Below are 20,278 nucleotides of genomic sequence, written 5' to 3'. Positions count from 1 at the left end.
CCTACTATGTACTACAAAGCGGTTTATCATTCTTCATGCTTTAGCAATCTTATCTGTAAAACAGGAATGAGTAGGACACTTGCGGATATTACTACTTTAAATTGCCATTAAAACATTAAAGATGATGGTAATAATTTGTACAGTTCAGTCTATCAAGTATTTTCACATACTTTATCCCATTTAAGTCTCTCAACCTTGTAAAGCTGTAGAGGAGGCAGAGCAGGTAAAATTATTACTGTTGTTTCTATCTTACAGGGAAGGAAAATGAGCCTCATAGAAATTAAACAATGTAGTGAAAGTTACACAGCTTTTATGTGGAAAAGCCAGAACTCAAATCCTGGTCATCAACCACTAAATTTTATGCTTCTTCTACTATGCCTTATTGTTTCCCCAAGAAAATAGAAAGAGCTACCTTAAACACTAATAAACTGATACACACGGCAAAATTGCTGGTGTTCTAATACTATCTCTTCTCAATGGCTACCTAGAAAATGCACTGAGTAAAGCTCCTGGAATGATCAACTGTGAAGAATGAGAAGTAGAAAGAGCTTTTCAACAAAAGACAGCTCACTGATAACATAGAGTTCCAGGATTAGATTTAACAACCATCATGAGATGGGAGTAAAAGCCATTAATGAGTCTATACTCTTTGCAAATTTTAAATCCTCCTCCTCCTCTTTTCAGCCTTCTATGACGAGGAAACATTAACCACTCACCTTCACCTGGCATCCCACCTTCTCAAAAGACTTTATGAGTCGGTTGTTATGATACATCATTACTCCAAACTGCTTATTATTCTTGCAAGAGAACCCAAAAGTTATTTTCACCTGCTTATTCTGAGAAGAAAATCATTAAGGAGACAAACGCCAAGGGATTTAGCAGACAACATTTTGCGCTATGTTATAGCAAAACACATCAAATACCACTGGATAGAAATTGGCATGCCCTTTCCAGGGGACGTTTAAAAAATCTGTAGCAATAGCTTTAAAAATATTCTTAATCTGTGACCAAGCAATTCTCTTTCCAGGAATTTATCCTAGAGAAACAGTCAGGAAAGCCCATAAAGGTTAATGAGTTACAGAGATTTATCAATTAGTTATAATGACAGAAAAACAAATAATTCAAATGTTTGACAATGAGGGAATGACTAAATAAATGTTGGTATATTCACGTGGTCTATTATGTACCTCTTAAAATTATGTCCTTGAAAAATATTTGGTAACATTAGGACATGTTCACAATGTAACAATAAGCATTATCTAAAAATATGCATACATAAATACATGCAGAGAAAAGAGTGTAGGAAAATACACTAAAATACCATCAGTGGTTTAAAAATTCATAAACAATCACAAAACATTTCTTAACCCTTGCTAAGGTGCTCAGTTTGCTGCTGGGTAAGACAAGAGTTGTAACTAGTACAACACAAATCCACACAAGTCCAGTTGACGCTTGAACAACATGGGTTTGAACTGCACAGATCTACCTGGGCGTGGATTTTTTCAATAAATACATCAGAAAAATTTTTGGAGATTTGTGACAATTTTTAAAGACTCACAGAGAAATAAACTGTGCAGCCCAGAAGTACCAAATAAAATAAGAAAAAGTTAGATATTATTCTAAGAATGCAGTATATGATACCATACAAAATGTATGTTAACTGTTTATCAGTAAGGCCTCCCACCAACAGCAGGCTATTAGTAAAGTTTTTGAGGGGTCAAAAGTTATACTCAGATTTCGACTGTACAGGGGGTAGGTGCCCCTAACCCCACCCCACCCCCGCACTGTTCAAGAGTCAACTGTATAAGCAATAAGGTAAGTCCTGCTAATCATACAAAACACAATGAAAGCAAAAGCACCAAGAACAAAATCACCTCTAAAGTTAAAAGGACAATGAACAGTCCTGTTGCAATATATTTCATGGGAAGAAGTGAACAAGCTTGGATAGATGAAATAAAGCCAATTATGATATGTAAAAAATGAACATGTGTTTTTAGCAAGTTCTATTTGATTTAAAAACCAAGGTAAGAGAGGGAGAAAGACAAAGGGGGAGAACAGAGAAACTGAAATTTTCATTAAAACAAATACTAAGAAATCTTCAAGTCCAAATGAATTAAAATTTATTTGTTACTGATTCAAAAAATGATCTCCATTGCCCCCCTACGTAATAAGCTACTCACATCAAATCCATGTAACAAATGGGTCAGGTATGATACAAAGACATCATACAAGTGGGTACCTAACACAGTAATGTTTGGCTCAGAAAATATGTTCTGGGCTCCAGAAGTTCCAATCTAACCTCAGATAAGACCCTATTCCAATGAAAAAGCAAAACAGGACAAACTCCCCAAAACAAACAGACCAAAACTCTATACCATAAAATTAACATTTTTAGAGATATGTCAAATTCTTCTGTTGCATGCTTTTAAAATTCTAAATCATGGGGTGGGAGTACACTGGGGTAGGAGGTTCCCCAAATTAGTATAAGGAGAAAGGACAAGAAGAGAAAAGAGGCCTTTGATAACTGAGGAATAAATAAGTCAACATCAGTGATCTTGTCCCTCACTGACCTCCGGGGGAAATTTTATCAGGAGTTTCATTTCACTCATGCCTATAGTGAATTCGTTTAGCCCAAATTCTAATAGGGGAAGGTAACTAGTTTAATGGGAAGGAGGATTGAAATACATATCAAATGTACTGCTGTTAAAAAAAAAAGAAAAAATGGGGCGCCTGGGTGGCTCAGTCCGTCAAGCCTCTGACTTGTGATTTCGGCCCAGGTCATGATCTCATGGGTCATGAGACTGAGCCCGCATGGGGCTTCCTGCTCTGCGGGGAGTCTGCTTGAGATTCTCTCTCTCCCTCTGCCCCCCCTCCCCCGCATGCATGCGTGCCCTCTCTCTCAAATAAATAAATCTTAAAAAAAAAAAAAAGAAAAAAAAACAAGTCCAAATTGGAATCATTTGCCCCTGCAAGACAACAAACCAAGCCTTAGTTATGGTTTCAACCAATCCCAGGAGTATGACCTTTCAACAGTCAGTCTGAAATTTCCTGATCAGCACTATGTACATGATAAAAACCCTGCTGTTCCCTTCTCCCACAAAAAGAAGATGACCTGGCCTAAAAGAATCCTTTCTTTTCTTTTGCTAACAACTTTTGGCCCCACCCTATAAATACCTTCCATTTTATACAGCTTCTGGGAACATCTCTTAATTGCTAGATTGCTAGATGGGATGCTGCCCTAATCACGAATCACTTAATAAAGCCAATTAGATCTTCAAATTTACTCAGGAGAATGTTGTTTTTTAACACTGCATAGGAGTTCCCTCTGATACCCACAAAAGAAAGAAGCTGGAGGCAGAAATGTGGTATCCCCTGAAACAGTAGTTAGAAAGCACTTCTTTAAAACCGGCTCTGTTAAACCTAGGACACTAAGATCCTAGCCTATATACAGTGATATGACAACTAATTTACCTACAGATGTAACAATGCTAGCTCTGGATTTGTTAACATAGGCTTTAAAAAAAAAAAAAAAAAAGAGCTTTTGTAGTAGAGAAGGTATGTGTTCCAAAAAAAGGAGAAAATCAATTGACTTATGAGTAAGGACTCACACAGCTTTTAAAAAAGGGCACAACAATTTCTAATTTTTGGTTGGGGAAGAAAGACAAAGCAAACTAGGTAATGCCTTTGATAAAGCAAATCGAGTGTGAACATGTTTCTTGGGCCAAGAGCTGTGCTTAATTACTAGAAAATAAATTATAAGAGCAATTCTTCACGACCGCTTAGAGGAGTTCCCACCCTTTCAAAGACTTTATTTTTGCCCCAAAAGCCATCAACAGAGATGGACCCCATTTCCATAGTTCATCTTAAGATTTTTCTCAAGTATCTGAAATCCATTCCCAGTGCAATGGGGGGTAGAAGTGAAAATCAGTAATTACTCCTTTGAGTGGCTGCCATTATGACAAGTACCAGGAAATCCATGTCAAACCTGTTGAAGATTTACCTCACCTTAGAAAATCAACCTTTAATTTCCACTCTCCTAACTTCCATCAATGTAAGTCTGGACTTGTTACAACAAAAATCATACTATGCCCAAAAGGTTAACAAGTTCTAGTCAATATTTGCTTATTTCAATCAATGTAACATATAACAAAATTCCAGTAAAAACCAAAGAGCGTGGATCATTCCTTATTGCAGAGATTCTCAAACTTGGCTACTCATCAGAATTAGCTGATGATTTAAAAATAAATAAGTATTTCCTATTAAAAAAAGAGATTTCAGAATCTACTGGACCAGAATCTCCAAAATCTACGGATGCTGTATGATTTTAATAATTTCCAGGTGATTTCTGATAAAACTGATACATGGATTGGGATTTAAGAAATACCTTCAAAAAAGAAAAAGAAAAGAAAAGAAATACCTTCTCAAAGACTATACTGTAGGGACGCCTGGGTGGCTTAGTCAGTTAAGCATCAGACTCTTGATTTTAGCTCAGGTCATGATCTCAAGGGTCGTGAGATCAAGCCCCATGTTGGGCTCCACGTGGAACCTGCTTGAGATTCTCTTTCCCTCTCCCTCTGCCCCTCCTCCCTGCTCTCTCTCTCTTTCTCTCTCTCTCTCTCTAAAATAAAAGAATATACTGTAATAGGATTTGTATTATAACACACATTTTCAATTGGAAAAAGAAAGGTTTTTGTTTTCCTATGCCAGCTTGGAAATCTAATCCTGAAATGAAGAGGTCAACTTTATGTAGTTGTAAGGATACTGTGAAGGTAGGTTTATATAAATCATATCCTACATTGGCCAGGCTCTTGGCAATCATCTGGGTAGTCACCTTCTTTTGACGCAGAAAAATTTTCATTCGTGGCTTCATATACAGAATACCACAAAATGCCTATGGAACAGTGAAGGGAAAATTATTATATGACATTGTCAATTCTACTGACAGCCTCGTAAAACACTGCTAGTGACTGAGATCTATTCTGGGCAAAGATCTGGCTTAGTTTCTATTCCTTGTTATGTCAACTACCGCATTTAAGTGCTATTGACTGTATTAGCTATAGTGGAGATAGTGAAAAGGAATCTTAGCACAGGGCGAGAAGTTTGTCATCTTTATCTAACTAAAGTGACATCTTGTTCTACAATATTTTCATGTTACAAGACATCTTACCTCTCATTGTTGAAGAAAAACCACTCTTACTCACCCGTAAAGAATACTCTGTTTCTGGCAGCTCACAGGTACCACCACCAGTCTCTTTTTCTTCTGTGCCAAAGTCTGATACCAGGATGTCATACTGATCTGTATCAAAGTCCAACTCAGACTTTCCATCTTTATTTCTGGGTAAAAGAGACAAGTACCAATCTAACAAATACTGGCTCCAAAGGACAAAAATGCACTAGGAACCCAAGAGAAAAGAAACAATATGAGCCAAAACTCAGACACCTATTTCTTTCCCTGACTATCAGTGCAAAGGAACTATAAATTACTTGGTTTGAAGATCACACAATATTTAGAGGTATTCCCAGTCTAAACAAATCGACTGTTTCATAGAAGTGGTGATGCCAGGTACAGAAGAAAAGGAAAAAAAAAAAAGGGAAGGTGGAAATGTCTGATCTGATAAATCAAATGGATGTCAGCTACCCTCACAGTGGGATCTTAAAATAGATCCCAACTTTCTGGGTGTTGCTGGGTAGGTCATTCAGCATCATCTTCTCCAACTGAATAAATAGAGGAATGAATCAAAACCTACTTCTGATTTCAGCAATGATATAAGGACTAATGAAATACCAAGATTCCCCTATTAATCCTATTTCTTCAAGGGGAAAAAAAGGTCGCTCTAGAAACAGCATATATCTGCTAGTCCTCTGGAATATCATTTATGGAATTATCACTTAACTATAATGGTACTCATATTCCTTTCATAAGGATCTTTCTTCTTTTTATAATCCTTTTGGGCTACTTAGCTTTGATCCATTCCAAGACCCTGGACTAGATCACTAACAACTGCCAGGGTAAAAAGGCAAGACCCATCTTTGTTCCTGGAAAAAACTCAAAACAAATGATGGGCTATCGAGCAAACATGTATGTCAGAACAACAGTTCCCAAAGTCTGTTCTGTGGAATCGTAGTTCCCCCAAATACTCTTAAATAAGAGATAAGTAATAAGGGCTGTATGACTGAATAAAACTGAGAAACAACTGCTGGCCCTCAGGGCCACCTCATGCTCTAGTGGCATCTCCCCCACACTTCAGGCTCCACAAGCTCAGAGCTGCTGTGTTGAAAATGTAGCTCCTTCCTCAGGGTTGGACCAGAGCCACTATGGTCTGTATGAAGCCCACCTCACTATAATAGTATATTCTGAATTTCCCAGCATATTTCAGATACTTGCTACCTCACCCCACTCTCACACATACTCTGAGGAGGTTCCCTGTCCTCCCTGCCCCTCACCATTCACCATTCAAGGAAAAGGGGTCTGGAGAAACTTTTTTTTTTTTTTTAATTGGGAAATACCACATACTATATTGCTCTCTTAAACATTTTCAATGCAGATTGAAATGACATTAGCATATGAAAGCCTCTGAGAAGTCCTGCAATAAAGCAACATGGTAAATTTTGTTTAAGCCAGCTTTTCCCACAGTTTTTTGACCGTGGAATCTTTTATTCACATAACGCCTAATACCATGTAACTGAAAAACAATGTACAAAGAAAAAGGTCTAATATGTTTAAAGCACTGGAAACACCACAGGAAAATGATCCTTTATAATATAAATTACATTACTTGAGATTTTTCCCAGTAGGACACAGGAGGATCTAAATTACTAATGTGTATTAAAAAAAAAAAAAAAACCTCCTTATGTTCTTCTTTTTAACTGAAAGTACTCTGTATAAACCAGCATAGTTTTTATACAGTTTTACCCAGCTAAGAAATGAGGCAAAATACTTCACCTAAGGAGGAAAAGAAGAATGAATACATCTGACACCCTGTTCTACTAAAGATACCCGTATCCCCTCTATTTTATATAAAAGGTCTCTAGATTCTTGTGGACACTGTTAAATGTATTCCACTTGACACGACAAGATTAAACAAATGATGACATATCCTAGAGTATTTCTAGATGGTTTTATTAGCTCTCAACGCATGATGTGAAGCCAGCCTCATCATAGTTCAAATTTACATGCTTCAAAGATTTTCATACTTCTAATCCAGCTACTCTGAAAGCACAAGAGGTCCTTATTTTTAAAGATCATGTTGTGCTTTGTTATTCTAATTTGTCTTTTTCATACTTCATTGCCATTGTCAAATATGTAAAATAACTATCATTATCCTCTCTCAAAACAATGTCCATGAATATAAGATATTCAAAATGGATTCTGAAGATCTTAGAATAATGTTGAACTGTCTTCACTGTTTGTGGCAACAGCCTCAGGATACACTTTATCTCCACTGCTCCACTTTATCAAGCTCCACTTTATCAAGCTCCACATTTTACCAGTAAGAACCACTTTCTCAAACGGGAGCTGTGGTTCCAAGAGAGTTAAGGAAAGCTATGCAAAGAGACACAAATATGTATCAAAATTGATCCCCTCTGCTTTTCTAAAGAGATTTCTGAAAATGTCCTTCATCATACTACCTTTGCTTACTTGACTCTATCACCCTTGAGATACTATACCTGCGGATGTTCCAAATGAGAACCCGAGTGCCTTTTTTGCCTGGGATGGCATCAAACTGGGAGAGCAGGTCATTTTCACTGTTGAAAATTGAATAGTTCAAGATGGCTTCTAGGCTGGGCAAGGAATCCTCAGTAATAATCATTTTTTGTAAAACCAAATACAGTCAAAGAAAAATTAATATCTTAAAAGGATGCTGTCAAATTAGGAAGATCTGCCTTTTGGGTTGCATGTTTAGACAAAATATAGACATACAGTCGGAAGCATGGGCATTGTTGCTATAGAAGAAAGGAAAGGGGGAAAAGGGAGAAAGGTCGTAGAGACAAAACACCAAAATCGATTACCCCTGCAGACTACAGCTTCAAAGATACAGTGTAAACAAAGGCTATTTAAGAAACAGATCAAAGGCTGAATTTTTAGCCTCTTTGGAAGCAATGAGTTTAAACTTTACTGCTGTGCTGCTTGGGTCAAGACAATCTGTCATCTAACAGAAATCACAGCTTGTCTTAGGTATAGGGAAACGCGCCATTCGGCTATCAGATAAGCTGATTCATACACTAAAAAACATTTCTAAGCTTCTGTCAATGGTACATTTATTTTTAAAAGTATTTCATACAGTGAAATTCCAGGTAAATTTACGACACTTGAATACCTCTTTAAATATGAAAACTTTTGATAGCTGGATTTGAGCTAAAGACAAGAGCTTTCTATCATAATAGTCAGATCAGACTAATTTTTAACCAACATCTGCTACTTCCAGAAAGGATATTGTTTTGCTGGTTGAATGGAACAATTGGTACAATAACTGCCTGGGCCTGGACACATTCCAGATAGGTCTGTGATAGGAGTCCAACAGTGAGAGTACCCCCATTCTTGGTGAAGACAAGAGCGTCCTTTCCTAGCCGCATGGAGCCTGACTTGAAACCATTACCAAAGACCCCGATGGGACACTGGCTCTTCTTTATTACTTTATCTGTAAAGCCAAAGCTGTAATTACACAAGAAAAAAGAAATCAGGAAAAAAAAAGAAACCAGAAAGGTAAAAAGCATCCGAAGACAGGCAGAATGGCTTACGAATGAAACACACTTAGAAAAAGTCACTCCTTCTTTCTTCCTTTCGGTACCTCGGGGCAAAACCATTAGGTGAGAACCACAGGAAATTACCCTGAGGTGACGGCCCGGATTCTCCTGCGTGGCTGGTGTGTGCGAACGTCAAGATGGCCTCTTCCCGCTGACTAACAGGGAGAACTGCAGGAGGCCGTGGGCAGCTGCCCTTCCTGTCGAGATGCAATGGCTCTGACTGCTAATGGCGAGGTTAGGGCAGGGTGAAGAGGGTGGTTAGCTCTGAGTGCGCCTGAGCGCGGGTCACAAAAGGAACCCATAGCGTAGCGGCGCTGGTCAGAAGTATGAGATCTAGATCACCCTCTAGAAACCTGAAAAGCCAGAGGTTACACATCTTAACAATTTCAACCCTCCCCCCAGAGGATAACCCTTCCAATTCTTAACCTCTGCTCCATCTGCTGGGACAGTTCACTGGAATGTGGCCAAGGGATAAAAATAGGTATGTCCCTCGCTGAATATCGGCAGGCAGCTGCGGGATGAGGTCTCTCTCGTTTTATTAGGGACCTTTCACTGCGTCACCTCGACAATCTGTGCCGCCAGGGCCTTTCCCTCGCTTAGATTCCCCATTCAAACACACAACAGAATAACAGAACCAAAAAAAATGAAAGATACAAAATCCAGCAAACAACGATTGGCTTCCTCATAGGTCTTCTCTCACCACAAATAAAACTAATTTTAAGGACCGCTTCTCTCCAGACAGAGTGTACAATGTCGTACGCTATCATTCATTCAATCAATATTTACTGAGTCCCTACTATGTGCTGTGCATTGTACCAAGCGCCGGAGACACAACTGTTAATAGTAAAAGAAAAGACATGATTCTTGCCTTCATGGTTTACAGTCTAAGGAAGGATTACAGATTAGATGCTTCTCCAGTATCAATAAAAGAGACACTCTATCTGCCACGGCTGAGCGGCTCGGCCTTGGCTCGTACTCTTTGGAACAGGGCTGAGGTGCCTGCTTTCTACTTCCTGAAGGCTGTGGCTTGTGCTTACTCCCTAAGAAAGAGGGGCCAGCTTGTAATTTTCTATTTCAACGTGTCACACAATAAAACCATTATGTCCTTCTAGACACTTCCTAGGAGCTTTGTATATCCAACAGATAAATCTAACCACAGTAAAAAGTAATTTCTAGGGCAGCAGTTCCTTGGAAAATACCAAAAGATCACTGAGTTTCTGCCGTCTATGGGCCTCAGTAATCCGGGAAATAAACTTATAGAAGCTGGTGAAATTCAGGCATTCCTAATCCTCTTGTGTAAGAAGTGCCTAGAAAAGATGGGAGTCGTTAGGAGGATTAAATTATATACTGTGTGTACAGTATATTTTAAATTATAAAGTAGCATTTAAACCTTAATTTTAAACTAACTCTAGAAGTCATTCGGAGAACCGTCCTGGGCTCTCTTCTACCTCTACTTCAGATCGAATGCTGTATCTAAAACTCAGGGCTCCTCATAAATAGTAATCTTACCTATCACACGAAATGAATCTATATGGTTATTTGGACTCAAACCATCTCTAGTGCCACACAAGCTTCAATTCTGTGGGTAAGCGAAAGTGGTGAAAAAAGGGAGAATCTATTCAATTCCCTTAATTTCTCAGCCATTCCTGACTCTTCTGCCATCTAACACCACCCCCTTTTCCCTTTGTAAGTATAAATCCCCATGGTGTTACTTAGTTTGGAGAGACCCAATGACTATATTAGGTTGAGAAGCTAAGTAATCGCTCAGGGCCAGAACCAGACATGGAAAAGGATAAGAAAAATGAGAAGAGAGGAGCCGGAAGCACTGGATTTTGTTGTTGTTGTTGTTGTTAGGTTCCACTTAACCCATCCCATGTGTTCTTTTATTCCATCTACATTCCTGTGTTAGGTATTCTATTTAACGGAAAATTGTGGAACGGATGCCAGACCCCGATCAAATAACTACCGAGTATAAAAGCCCTCACAATGAAGAACAGAATTGTAGGGCTGCATTTTACATAGCTTGGTAGAGCTCACTAATTTTCTAGAGATCTCTTGGCTTGGACAGGCAGCTTCCCTAAGTTAAGTCCTGTTCTATCCTTTCGTGTAAGAGACAGCAGTGTTTACACACCGGGGGGCAGGGGGGCTGAATACCAGCTCTCTGAGTGGAATGCAGGGAGAATGCAGCTCGCTCCCAAGTTCCTTAAAATGTCAAGATTCTAGAATCCAAGGAGATCAATTTAAATTGGGACTCTGACCAATGAAACACACCTCAGCGAATCCGTGGACACACGGGGGCAGGCAGTGCTGTTTCCTAGATATACTGGTGACGTAATACGGAATATAAAACAATGGAACACTGCTAAGCACAGTTATTCTCTGGCTGTTGTTTCAGAAGAACAGACCTACTAGGAAATGCACTTCTGAGCAGAGGTGGCAAATACCTTTAATCCAGGGATCTGTGGCTCTTTTTAATCCTTGACCTTTGGAAAAGGTTTTCTACCTTGCAGAGAACGACAGCTAGCTGGACATCTCGACTAGCTGCTTCACACCAGCCCCAGAAGCTAAAGAGAATTCATTGTGGACTTTAAAGGAACTTAATGATAGGCTTTTCCTTCTTAATTTGATTTTCACTGGGATTTTGTATTTATGGGAGAAAACTTGCTGCAATTAGATAACTATTCTATTAGCCTGGAAATAGGAAGAGTAGCAAGAAGAGTTGGAAAATGTGGATAGGATTATTACGAATGTCATTGGTGAAGCAGAATTTCAGTGGGCTTGAACATTTTGCATAATTACCTCTATTATTATACAAAAGTAATATGTCCCTAACCAAATCCAGAAAAATGAACATACTTAATAATTTTCAAAGCTACCTCTAAAGTTCAATTATTTATAACAAAATTGTGGTAAATGGAATCCATGGCCAGGAGTTAGGATTGGATTAAATGAATTTTTAAATAAATGGGACCTTCTAGCTCATTCAAGTTTAAGATATGACCACAAATAAAATCTGGTACATATACTATACATTAACCCAAGACTCATTAAAAAATTCTCTAAAATTAGTTTTTCATATGAAGAACACTTGCCCAGCTCAAATTAGTGGGAAAGATATTTGGTATGATAATGCCAAAAAATGCTATGGCTAAGTAAGTTTCTGCCTGTTTTGCTGTTTTGTTCCTTGGGGAGGGAACAAAATTATGAACAGATGATACTCATTCTTCATATTTCAATTCAAATGCCACGTTTTCAGGGGATCTTTTTTTGACTCCCTAGACTAGGTTAGATCCTTCCACTATATACTCTCATAGAAACTGTAGTCTTCCTTCATAGCACTTACCACTAGGTGAGATAACCTATTTAGTTGTATTACTAGTCAGTTCTTTTCTATCCTTCTCACTAAACCGTCAGCCCCTTGAGAGCAAGGATGTCTATCTGGCTCACCACTTTATCTTCAGTGACTTCCACATAGGTGCTCAGTAAAAATTTGCTGAATGAATCTGGAACAAAAATGGTTGCGATTATTTTGAAACCATCCTCCTCTTTTCTCTTGCCTTGTAACTATAAGCACCGACTTTCATAGATGAGGTTCCACAGACAAAATGGAAGGCACTAAGATTTGCTGGGCCCACTATCTGACACCCATGTCACTGGGATAAAGTGTGGTTGGAAGGAATTACTAAAGAAATAAGTGATTTTAGGGGAAAAAATGAATACATATATGAAATAAGTGATTTTAGGGGAAACATGAGTACATAATTAGACATATCAATGTTTTGGTTCCATCCCATCTAAAATTGTATTTTTTAATATAAAATACTAACTTGAGGAGCTAAAAGTAATGCTATAAATTAAAAGATAGGGCCAACTCCATACCTTCACCAACATACTGGCCACATCTTTCTCTCACTTCCAGAAGCTTTCCTTGAACATTCCTCTAATTATGAGGGTCTGAGACACAAGGTACACAGACTGCCGAGTGGTAAAACAATGCAATTTAATTGCTTAGTGCCCAAATTTCATTTCTTTTCTTTGATGGATCAAAGGGATTTCCCTGTAAACAGGGTTATAGAATTAGAATAAGTTTAAAGAGAACTACAACCAAATGAACGTTTTTCCATTTTTATAGTTCAGAGTCCTCTCCCTCCTCCACAGAACCCCTCTTCCATTGTTACTCATGCTTCACACACTAGTTCAGGAAGCCACATGGAGAGTAATTAACCTCACCTGCTAAAAAAAGAAGAGGAAAGGAAGCAGTTGAGGAAACACTCATCTTTTACTGAGTGATACGTGGAGATAATCAAGTACAAACTTACATTCTCAACTACAAACCTTTCAAAGTAATTAAATGAACTGAGAGTGGCAACAGAAATCTCTATCACCAGCTTCAGCAGTTAGAAGAGAAAATTCCCTAATTTTGCCATTCTATTGTGAAACCTTTCAAAGATTATGTGTATGAATGCCTTCTATTTATCGTTCATGGGGCTTGGTTATACCCAGGTGTATTCATGGTCCTAACCCACAAATCATCCCAACTGCAATACTTCGGATCTAAGAGTGAGTTCAGGCTAATATAATCTGGAGGAGGTCTCAGGCCAGCGAAGGCCTGCAGATCTTTACACTTGCTATTCTCTGCCTGAACCCTCAACCCTTGCCCCCTGCTCCTTCACCTTGTTAAATTCTACTACTCACCCTCAGATCTCGGTTTAAATATCACTTCCTCTAAGAGGCTTTGTCTGACTTCCTGGATCAGATTTGGTTCCCCTGCTGGTCCCCATTGCATCCTATGCTTTTCTAGCATGCTTACCATTTTTTATTATAATTACTGCTTCACTGTCTGAATTGCCAACTAAACCATAAGTTCTATGAGGGCAAGAATAGTGTCTATTGCATCACCAGTGCCCTGGCACATAATATATGCTCAATAAATATTTGCTGAATGAATAAAGGGAAAGAAAAATATTAAAGAAAATTATGAAGCCCTAAGTAGAGTTCATGAACTCAAGACAAGAGGAAAAGAATGAAGACACTTTTACCTGAGCATTCGGTGTAGTTTATGAGGTGTCATCCCACATCCATCATCAGTAAAGGTCAAACAAGATTTATTCTTGACCTCCTCAACATCTATAAAGACGGTCCTGGCGGATACATCTGGATCTACAGCATTATCTGCAAAAGGTAGAAATCTGTGATATTAGATCCCTTTTTCTCGTATTTCAGTAAAATCTCTAGTTCAGTGCCCCAAGACACAGAAACTAGCTTTTATTCCCTTCAAGTGGATGTCCCCAAAGGTGGGCAGGGAGCTTTGATGGTAGTGCGCTTACTGGGTTATTGGGAACAATAGATAACAACTGCAGATGGGGTTATGAAGCTGATTTCTAGATTTCATATAATAACAAACTGCAGTCTGCCTTTCTCCCTTCACATTTCAGGGTCTGTGGGGAAAATAACTCCTCTACACAAAGCATTTGGCTCCATTTTCATCTTATTACTTCTTTCTTGTCTTTTAGCACTTTGCTGCTCATGAACACATACAGTAGAGGGTGGCTATGGAGAAGAGTTGAATCTGCAATTTTGGTGCATACTGCACACATTACAGGGCATCCGTGAACATTTTATTTTCTACTTTTCTAATTTTTTTTTTTTTTTTTTTTTTTTACATCACCACCCCTGTTTGCGGCCTAAGAGGCACTGAAAGAGTTAGCAGTTCAAACCGAAACATTTAATTGCCCGCCCGGATCCCAGTGAATGCTAAGAAGCATGCTTACAGAGGGGGAGGGATTCGGCTGAAGTACTCTGTCATAGTCTTACAGGTGAAGCTGTCCCACCCTCATTAAATAGAGAAGGCAGAATTAAAGCAGAAAAAGAAAAAACTGTAGGTAAAGTTCCACGATTCCTCCTGAGTCCCGTCTTCATAATGGGCTCATTATTTAAGACTCTGAAGGCACCAGACAGAACCACATTCTAACATCTGGGCAAAGTCCACAACCCCCCCCAGTCGGGGGGCAATGTCTAGTAGCCACATCTTCGTGCCCCAGACCCCAGGTCACACAACTGTCAGTCACGGATACACGGACTGCAACAGTCTCATCAGGACTTGCTGGCCCGAGTGGGAGGGCAGGTTAACCATGTGTCTGATGGGTTCCCTAAGCGCTCCTGTCCCTACTAGCTCTTTAATCAAGCCAGAGACCTTGCCTTCCACCCCCTTTCCCTTCCCCTGGCAGCCTTCCACCTCACGGATATCACAGGGCTGGGCTGAGAGCGCGCCAGGTGGGGTTCCGGCTGTGTACTTGTCCTGCCACCACTGTCCAAATCATGGCAGTTCTCCGCTGGGAACATCCCTTACAAGCAAGAGAAATATTACTCATATTCAAAATATAATCAACAGTTTCGGTTACAACCACTTGGATGTGTGGAATGTCCCGCAATGAAAACAAGACACGGATCGATTTCAAGGGCCAGAGTGATGTTGCCCGTGTCCATTGATAAAATCATTACCAACTGTAAGCTGAAAAATCTGAACAGTAGTAAGCCATCACCAAGAGCCCCAGAAGGGAATTAAGAGGTCTGGTAGGGTCGATCTTTAAGGACTAGGTGGGGCCAAAGCCTTGTGTCATGTGGAAGATCAAGTGGGCCAACTTTTGGCAGGAACTGTAAGTTTGACGTGCAATAGAGGCTTTATCAGAAATACAGTGTTTTACTTTGTGTGAGAGGCAGTTTTTTTTCTGGAACTGACAGAAGGATTCAGCACTGTGAAGCTGCCTACATTGTTTCAAGAAACCACTTGGCAAGCAGGCCCTGAATTGTTTTAGGACTTATCAGTCACTCTTGCTGGCAGAAAGCCAGGGCCATTGAGACTGACACCTTTACTGTGTCAATGGCCAGGGCATCATTTCTGTTTTGAAAACTTTGAACACAGGAGGAAGTCTAACATTTTACGAACATTGACAACTCAAGCACATAACACATATCCATCCCAATTCTAAGTGTATGTAACAGCGTAGTCAGTGATCAGCTCACAAAATCACTTTTCTTTCTTTCCTGTTTACTGCAAATTTTGCCCAAACATTATTAGATGCTTTTTTTTTTTTTTTTTTTACGGGAACATACCGGAGAGTTTTAACACAGGCACTCCGGGAGTTACAAGGTAGCTGCCGGAAGCAGCTAGGCATTTTACCTCCTTGGCTAGAGGCTGCTGGAGTCCGGGGGGGGGGGGGGGGGGAGGGGGGAGGGGGCACCCCAGCAGCCAGGGTCAGCTCCAGCAGCATGGAGCGAGACAGCAGCGGGCGGTAGCAAGCCCAGCTTTACACTTATTTTCAGTTTGAAGTGGCCTTTCCCTCGGCCTCAACAAATGAACGTATAATAATAAGGCCCCAATCTGGTGGCTGGTTTTGATCCTCTCTCTTGCTGCTTAACCTTCCGAAAATGTATCAACTCGTAACACATACTATCCCAGCCTGCCCAGCCTGCAGACAGGTAGGACAGCGGGAGAACCCTTGAGAACCCCTGCTCCTCTCCCCCACCCTGCTCCTCTCCCCCCACCCCACCACGGAGGCCTGAGCTGCATACCAGATCCTGGAATGTCTTTATCCCCCTAACCTGGCCCATACAATCCCACGTGCTACCAGATCCCAAGGAGTCTTCTCTCTCCTATCTTGGCCCACGCTACCTGGAGGGGGAGGACCCTATCTCTGCCTCCCCACCCCCCACTTAGGCAAGAACATGAGAAACCAGATCCCAGAGAATCTATCTTATCCCTTGACTTGGTCCACCTGACCCCTGGTCTTCTAAAAAAGCACTCTAACTGAATGAAGCCTCAGAGCTCATCAGAACCTGGGCTGCAATGAGAAAACTGTCCCGTGACAGCCTCCCCGGACAGACAGGATGGCAAGTGGGAGGTAGCTTCCAGGTGGCACTTTACAAGCCTCCCATCCTCTCCTGTTCCAGGAGGACGGCCTGTGTGGATTCCTCCAAGGCCGCCAGGGCCAAGCTGCTGCCCTACAGACACCCTGCATGTACCTAAAAGCATTCTTGTCTAAAATTAAGGTCATCACCTTCCAACACAAGCCTATTCTTCCCCTGTTCCCCCTCCCCCCCCCACACACAGAGCCAGCATTCAAATGACCACAAGTTTGAAATTGGAAAATCATTTTTTATCCGTCACTCTCTCTTACCCTATGCATCCCTAAGCTCTCTCACATCTAGCTTTTTTCTATTCTCCCTGTCACTTTCTCAGTTTACAGAATTTATTCCCTCTCATCTGGATTATCACGTTAACCTCCCAACTAGTCTTTCGAAGTCATGGCTCTCTCGCTTTTCCAATCCATCTTTTACACTGCTGCAAGATTAACTCTCCTGAAGCCCAGCTATGATCAGGACTTTCCCCTGCTCAGAAAGCTTCAGACTAAAAGGCCAAATACCTGGGCCTCCCAGTCACATCCCGGTCCCAGGCCACCTTTCTAACCTCATGACCTATGTGGTACTTGGGAGTAAAAAGACCCGCGCTTGTGTCCTGGACCTGCCACTTACTAGACATGTAACCTTGGAAGAGTCAGTTAAATTCTTTGAGCCTCCGGATCTTGATCTGCAGGATGAGAATAATGACATATAATAATATTAATTATAATAATGCCATATAATACCTCAAAGGGTAAAGTTAAAAATGTGCCGGAGCTTTATAATCGAAGGACTTATAGTCGTAACTATTTGTAAACTCCATGCTCTAATGAAACTCAGCGACTCAGTATTCTTCATGCCTTTGTTCATGCAGTTGTTTCTTTTGCCTGGAATGCCCTCCCCTCCCCACACCCGTATCCACATGTCCCAATCCTTCAAATCTCAGCTCAAATGTCACCTCCTCTACAAAGCCTTTCCTAACTCTCCTCTTCCTGGTAAGCTGGAAGTCATCCCTCCTTCTTCTGAACTCCCGCAGCACTCGATCCGTAGATCTTCGCTGATATATCACTTTCCATTTTGCTGTTATACAATGCATAAACCTTCTGTACAAGTTTTCTCTCCCCCCTACCAGAAAAGTGAATCTATGTTGTATTCATTTTTGTTCCTACCATGGTGGCCTTGCCCACAGTGAATGCTCCATAAATATTCACTGAATGAATGATTCACTAGAAAATTAATGCATAAGGGGAGGAGAAAAAAATTGAGGGAAAACCTAAAGCTTTGGGTTGCCAGTTAACCCTCTGCTCTCCTTTTCTTCCTACTGTTAATATTACCACAAATAGCTGTGATTTGGTTTTAAAATCTGTGTTTCCCTATGCATGTGTGCAGGCATGTGTGTCTCTGTAAATTAATACACATACACACTGGCACTCATAGGAGACATCTTGGGCCAGGTTTAGGTTCCTTAATTTAATGCTCGGGACAAAAATAATATAGTATATTGAAAATTACAAACAGAACACACTCTTCAAGTCACCTCTAAAGTTCAGTACACAGCACAGCATTGGTACATGTTGTTTTGCACAGCGCAGCTGTGAGGGAATAACACACCTCCGTCTCCCATTTCCCCCTAAGTAAATTGTTACTTTTCTCTTTTTTTTTTTTGAGAGTTACACACACAGAGGTCTGGTCCCACCCAGCAAAGTTTCGCTCAAAGCATGGTGCAAACCCTTAAAGATACAGTCCTTGTTCTCTAGGATTCAAAGTGTGTCGAAGTCACTTTTTTTCCTTGCACCTTCAAAAGAACAGTCATACACAATGTAAGCATTCTTGTGATGGTGAAATTAATCATCAAAGTTCTCTATCACCCTTCCCAGTAACTCTCCTGACCCTCCTGCTGCCTGCTGACTTCTTGCTCAAGATAACTCACACTGAATGGCCACAGCAATTGCTTCAGTAGGGGCTGGGGCTCATCTGGCGAGCTTGCAAACCACTTTTCAAGATTTTGTTCGGTGCTACCTCGTCCCATAACCATCTCTCCCTTCTTTCCATGTCTGAAACATTTACAATGTGCTCTGTGTGCTGCATTTTGTCCGGGAATGCCTTTCTTCTTTGCTTTCCACACAGTATTTAGCACACTACTGCAAAAGCTGGTGTACTTGGCTTCAAGGGATCAACTGAAAACGCTTTAAAAGCAAACATCGGTGGAGCGAGAGGTTAAGGGCTCAGTATTCATTCCAGCGGTGTGAGGGCGCTCGTGGACCACGGACCCAGCCCTCCGCAGTCGCAGGGAGCCAAATGCACTCGTGTCATCTCTTAAAAGATGTCCCATCATTCCCAGACTCTCTGGTCCCAAAAGTTAAAGAAGTCCGTTTTCCAGACCTTTCCTCGGGACCCTTCCGGGTCCTCCACAATGCCCCTCTGCTAGCTTGGCGCCCTCCGTCGGTCGCCAGTCCCTGCGGTGCCCAGCTGCCTCGGGGCCCGATATTTTTATGCATCTCCTTTTGATTATTAACTAAGCTATCCTAAAGTGCCCGGAACATCACGATCCAGAGAGAAAAACCACACGGGCGTCCGAACTCTTCGGACACACCTTGTTTCCTCAGCTTTATCCGCGGGACCTCGTCCCCCTGGCCGGAGAGCCGTCCCCCTCCTCCGCCTGCGGAGCCGGGGCCGGTCCCGACGCCCCCACCCCAGCCCCGGCCCGCCCCGCGCGGCTCCGCGCATTCCTCTCGCGTCCGCGGCACCACGTTGGCACCACTGCCTCGGGCGATCGCGGCCAAGCCCGCCCTCGCCACTCACCTAGCAGCTCCGCGATGGCACTGAAGGGTCGCGTGTGGCTGCTGGAGTTGCTCTGTAGGTAGCGGGGGCTCATCTGGGGGCGAGAGAAGGTCCCGTCCCGCGTGAGGCCTCGGCCCGCCGGGCCCTCCCCGCGCGCCCCCCGCAGCCCCGGGGCCCGCGCGCGCGCGTCCGCCCCCTCGGGCCCCCGACCTACCGTGCTCAGGCGGATCCCGAAGGCCTGTGGGCCGCCGCCCGGCCGGGCCAGCCCGCTTGCCGGCGCGCCAGGGCCCGCGGGGGCCCCTCGGTACAGGAGCATTTTTTTGGCCGCCACGATACTCGTTTGCTGCCGCCGGACTCCTCGCCCGGCCGTCCCGGACTGGCCCTCTCTCCCTCTCCCTCGCAGCTGGCGGCGGCCGTCCGGGGCTGGCCCTCCCTCGCTCCCACCCGCAGCTGGCGGGGGCGGGGCGCGCTCCAGCCACCTGTCCCGGGCGGGAGGGGTGAGGCCGGCAGAGCCGAGCGGCGGCCCCGCCCTGTCAGCACCTCTCCCGACCCACCGACTGCCTGCCGGGGCGGCCTCAGGGCCGTACAGAAATATGGCGACCTCCTGACAGCCGCTCCTTGATCCCCGCCCCTAATTAATTCTTGGCGTTTGCCATAGGCCCGGCCGCCGAGCGGGAAAGCGCGGGGGGGAGGGAGGGGGCGGGCGCGTGGGGAGGGGCGGGAGTGAAGCAAGAGGAGGGAGAGGGTGTAGGGATTTCTGGAACGGAGTCCCAGTTAGGCTGCATGACTAACGGGCAGGATAAGACAAGTCTTACAAGTTCGAAAGACTACAGTTTTGCTATCTGCAAAGATA

The 20,278-nt window shown here is 42.4% G+C and overlaps 1 protein-coding gene across 5 annotated transcripts in view; it reads right to left on the bottom strand.

Moving 5' to 3' along the window:
* MORC4 (MORC family CW-type zinc finger 4) overlaps window positions 1–20,011 on the bottom strand; it is a 51,464-nt gene extending 31,453 nt beyond the window's left edge. For 2 of the 5 annotated variants that reach the window (XM_078065173.1, XM_078065174.1), the window contains exons 1-8: window positions 19,640–20,011; window positions 19,447–19,519; window positions 13,785–13,917; window positions 8,436–8,653; window positions 7,669–7,816; window positions 5,202–5,334; window positions 4,763–4,891; window positions 717–836 (exon numbers count right to left, since the gene is read on the bottom strand). In XM_078065173.1, coding sequence (XP_077921299.1) covers window positions 717–836; window positions 4,763–4,891; window positions 5,202–5,334; window positions 7,669–7,816; window positions 8,436–8,653; window positions 13,785–13,917; window positions 19,447–19,519; window positions 19,640–19,741 — 1,056 coding nt within the window. In that variant the 5' untranslated portion in view covers window positions 19,742–20,011. Of the gene's footprint in view, window positions 1–716; window positions 837–4,762; window positions 4,892–5,201; window positions 5,335–7,668; window positions 7,817–8,435; window positions 8,654–13,784; window positions 13,918–17,277; window positions 17,333–19,446; window positions 19,520–19,639 lie in introns of all 5 variants that reach the window. The other 3 variants (XM_078065175.1, XM_078065176.1, XM_078065177.1) reach the window with 3 other exon arrangements.
* Window positions 20,012–20,278: the final 267 nt, after the last annotated feature.

Source organism: Halichoerus grypus, chromosome X (assembly GCF_964656455.1).
Source record: "Halichoerus grypus chromosome X, mHalGry1.hap1.1, whole genome shotgun sequence".
Classification (NCBI taxonomy): domain Eukaryota; kingdom Metazoa; phylum Chordata; class Mammalia; order Carnivora; family Phocidae; genus Halichoerus; species Halichoerus grypus.
This window is presented reverse-complemented; position numbering and strand designations above follow the sequence as displayed.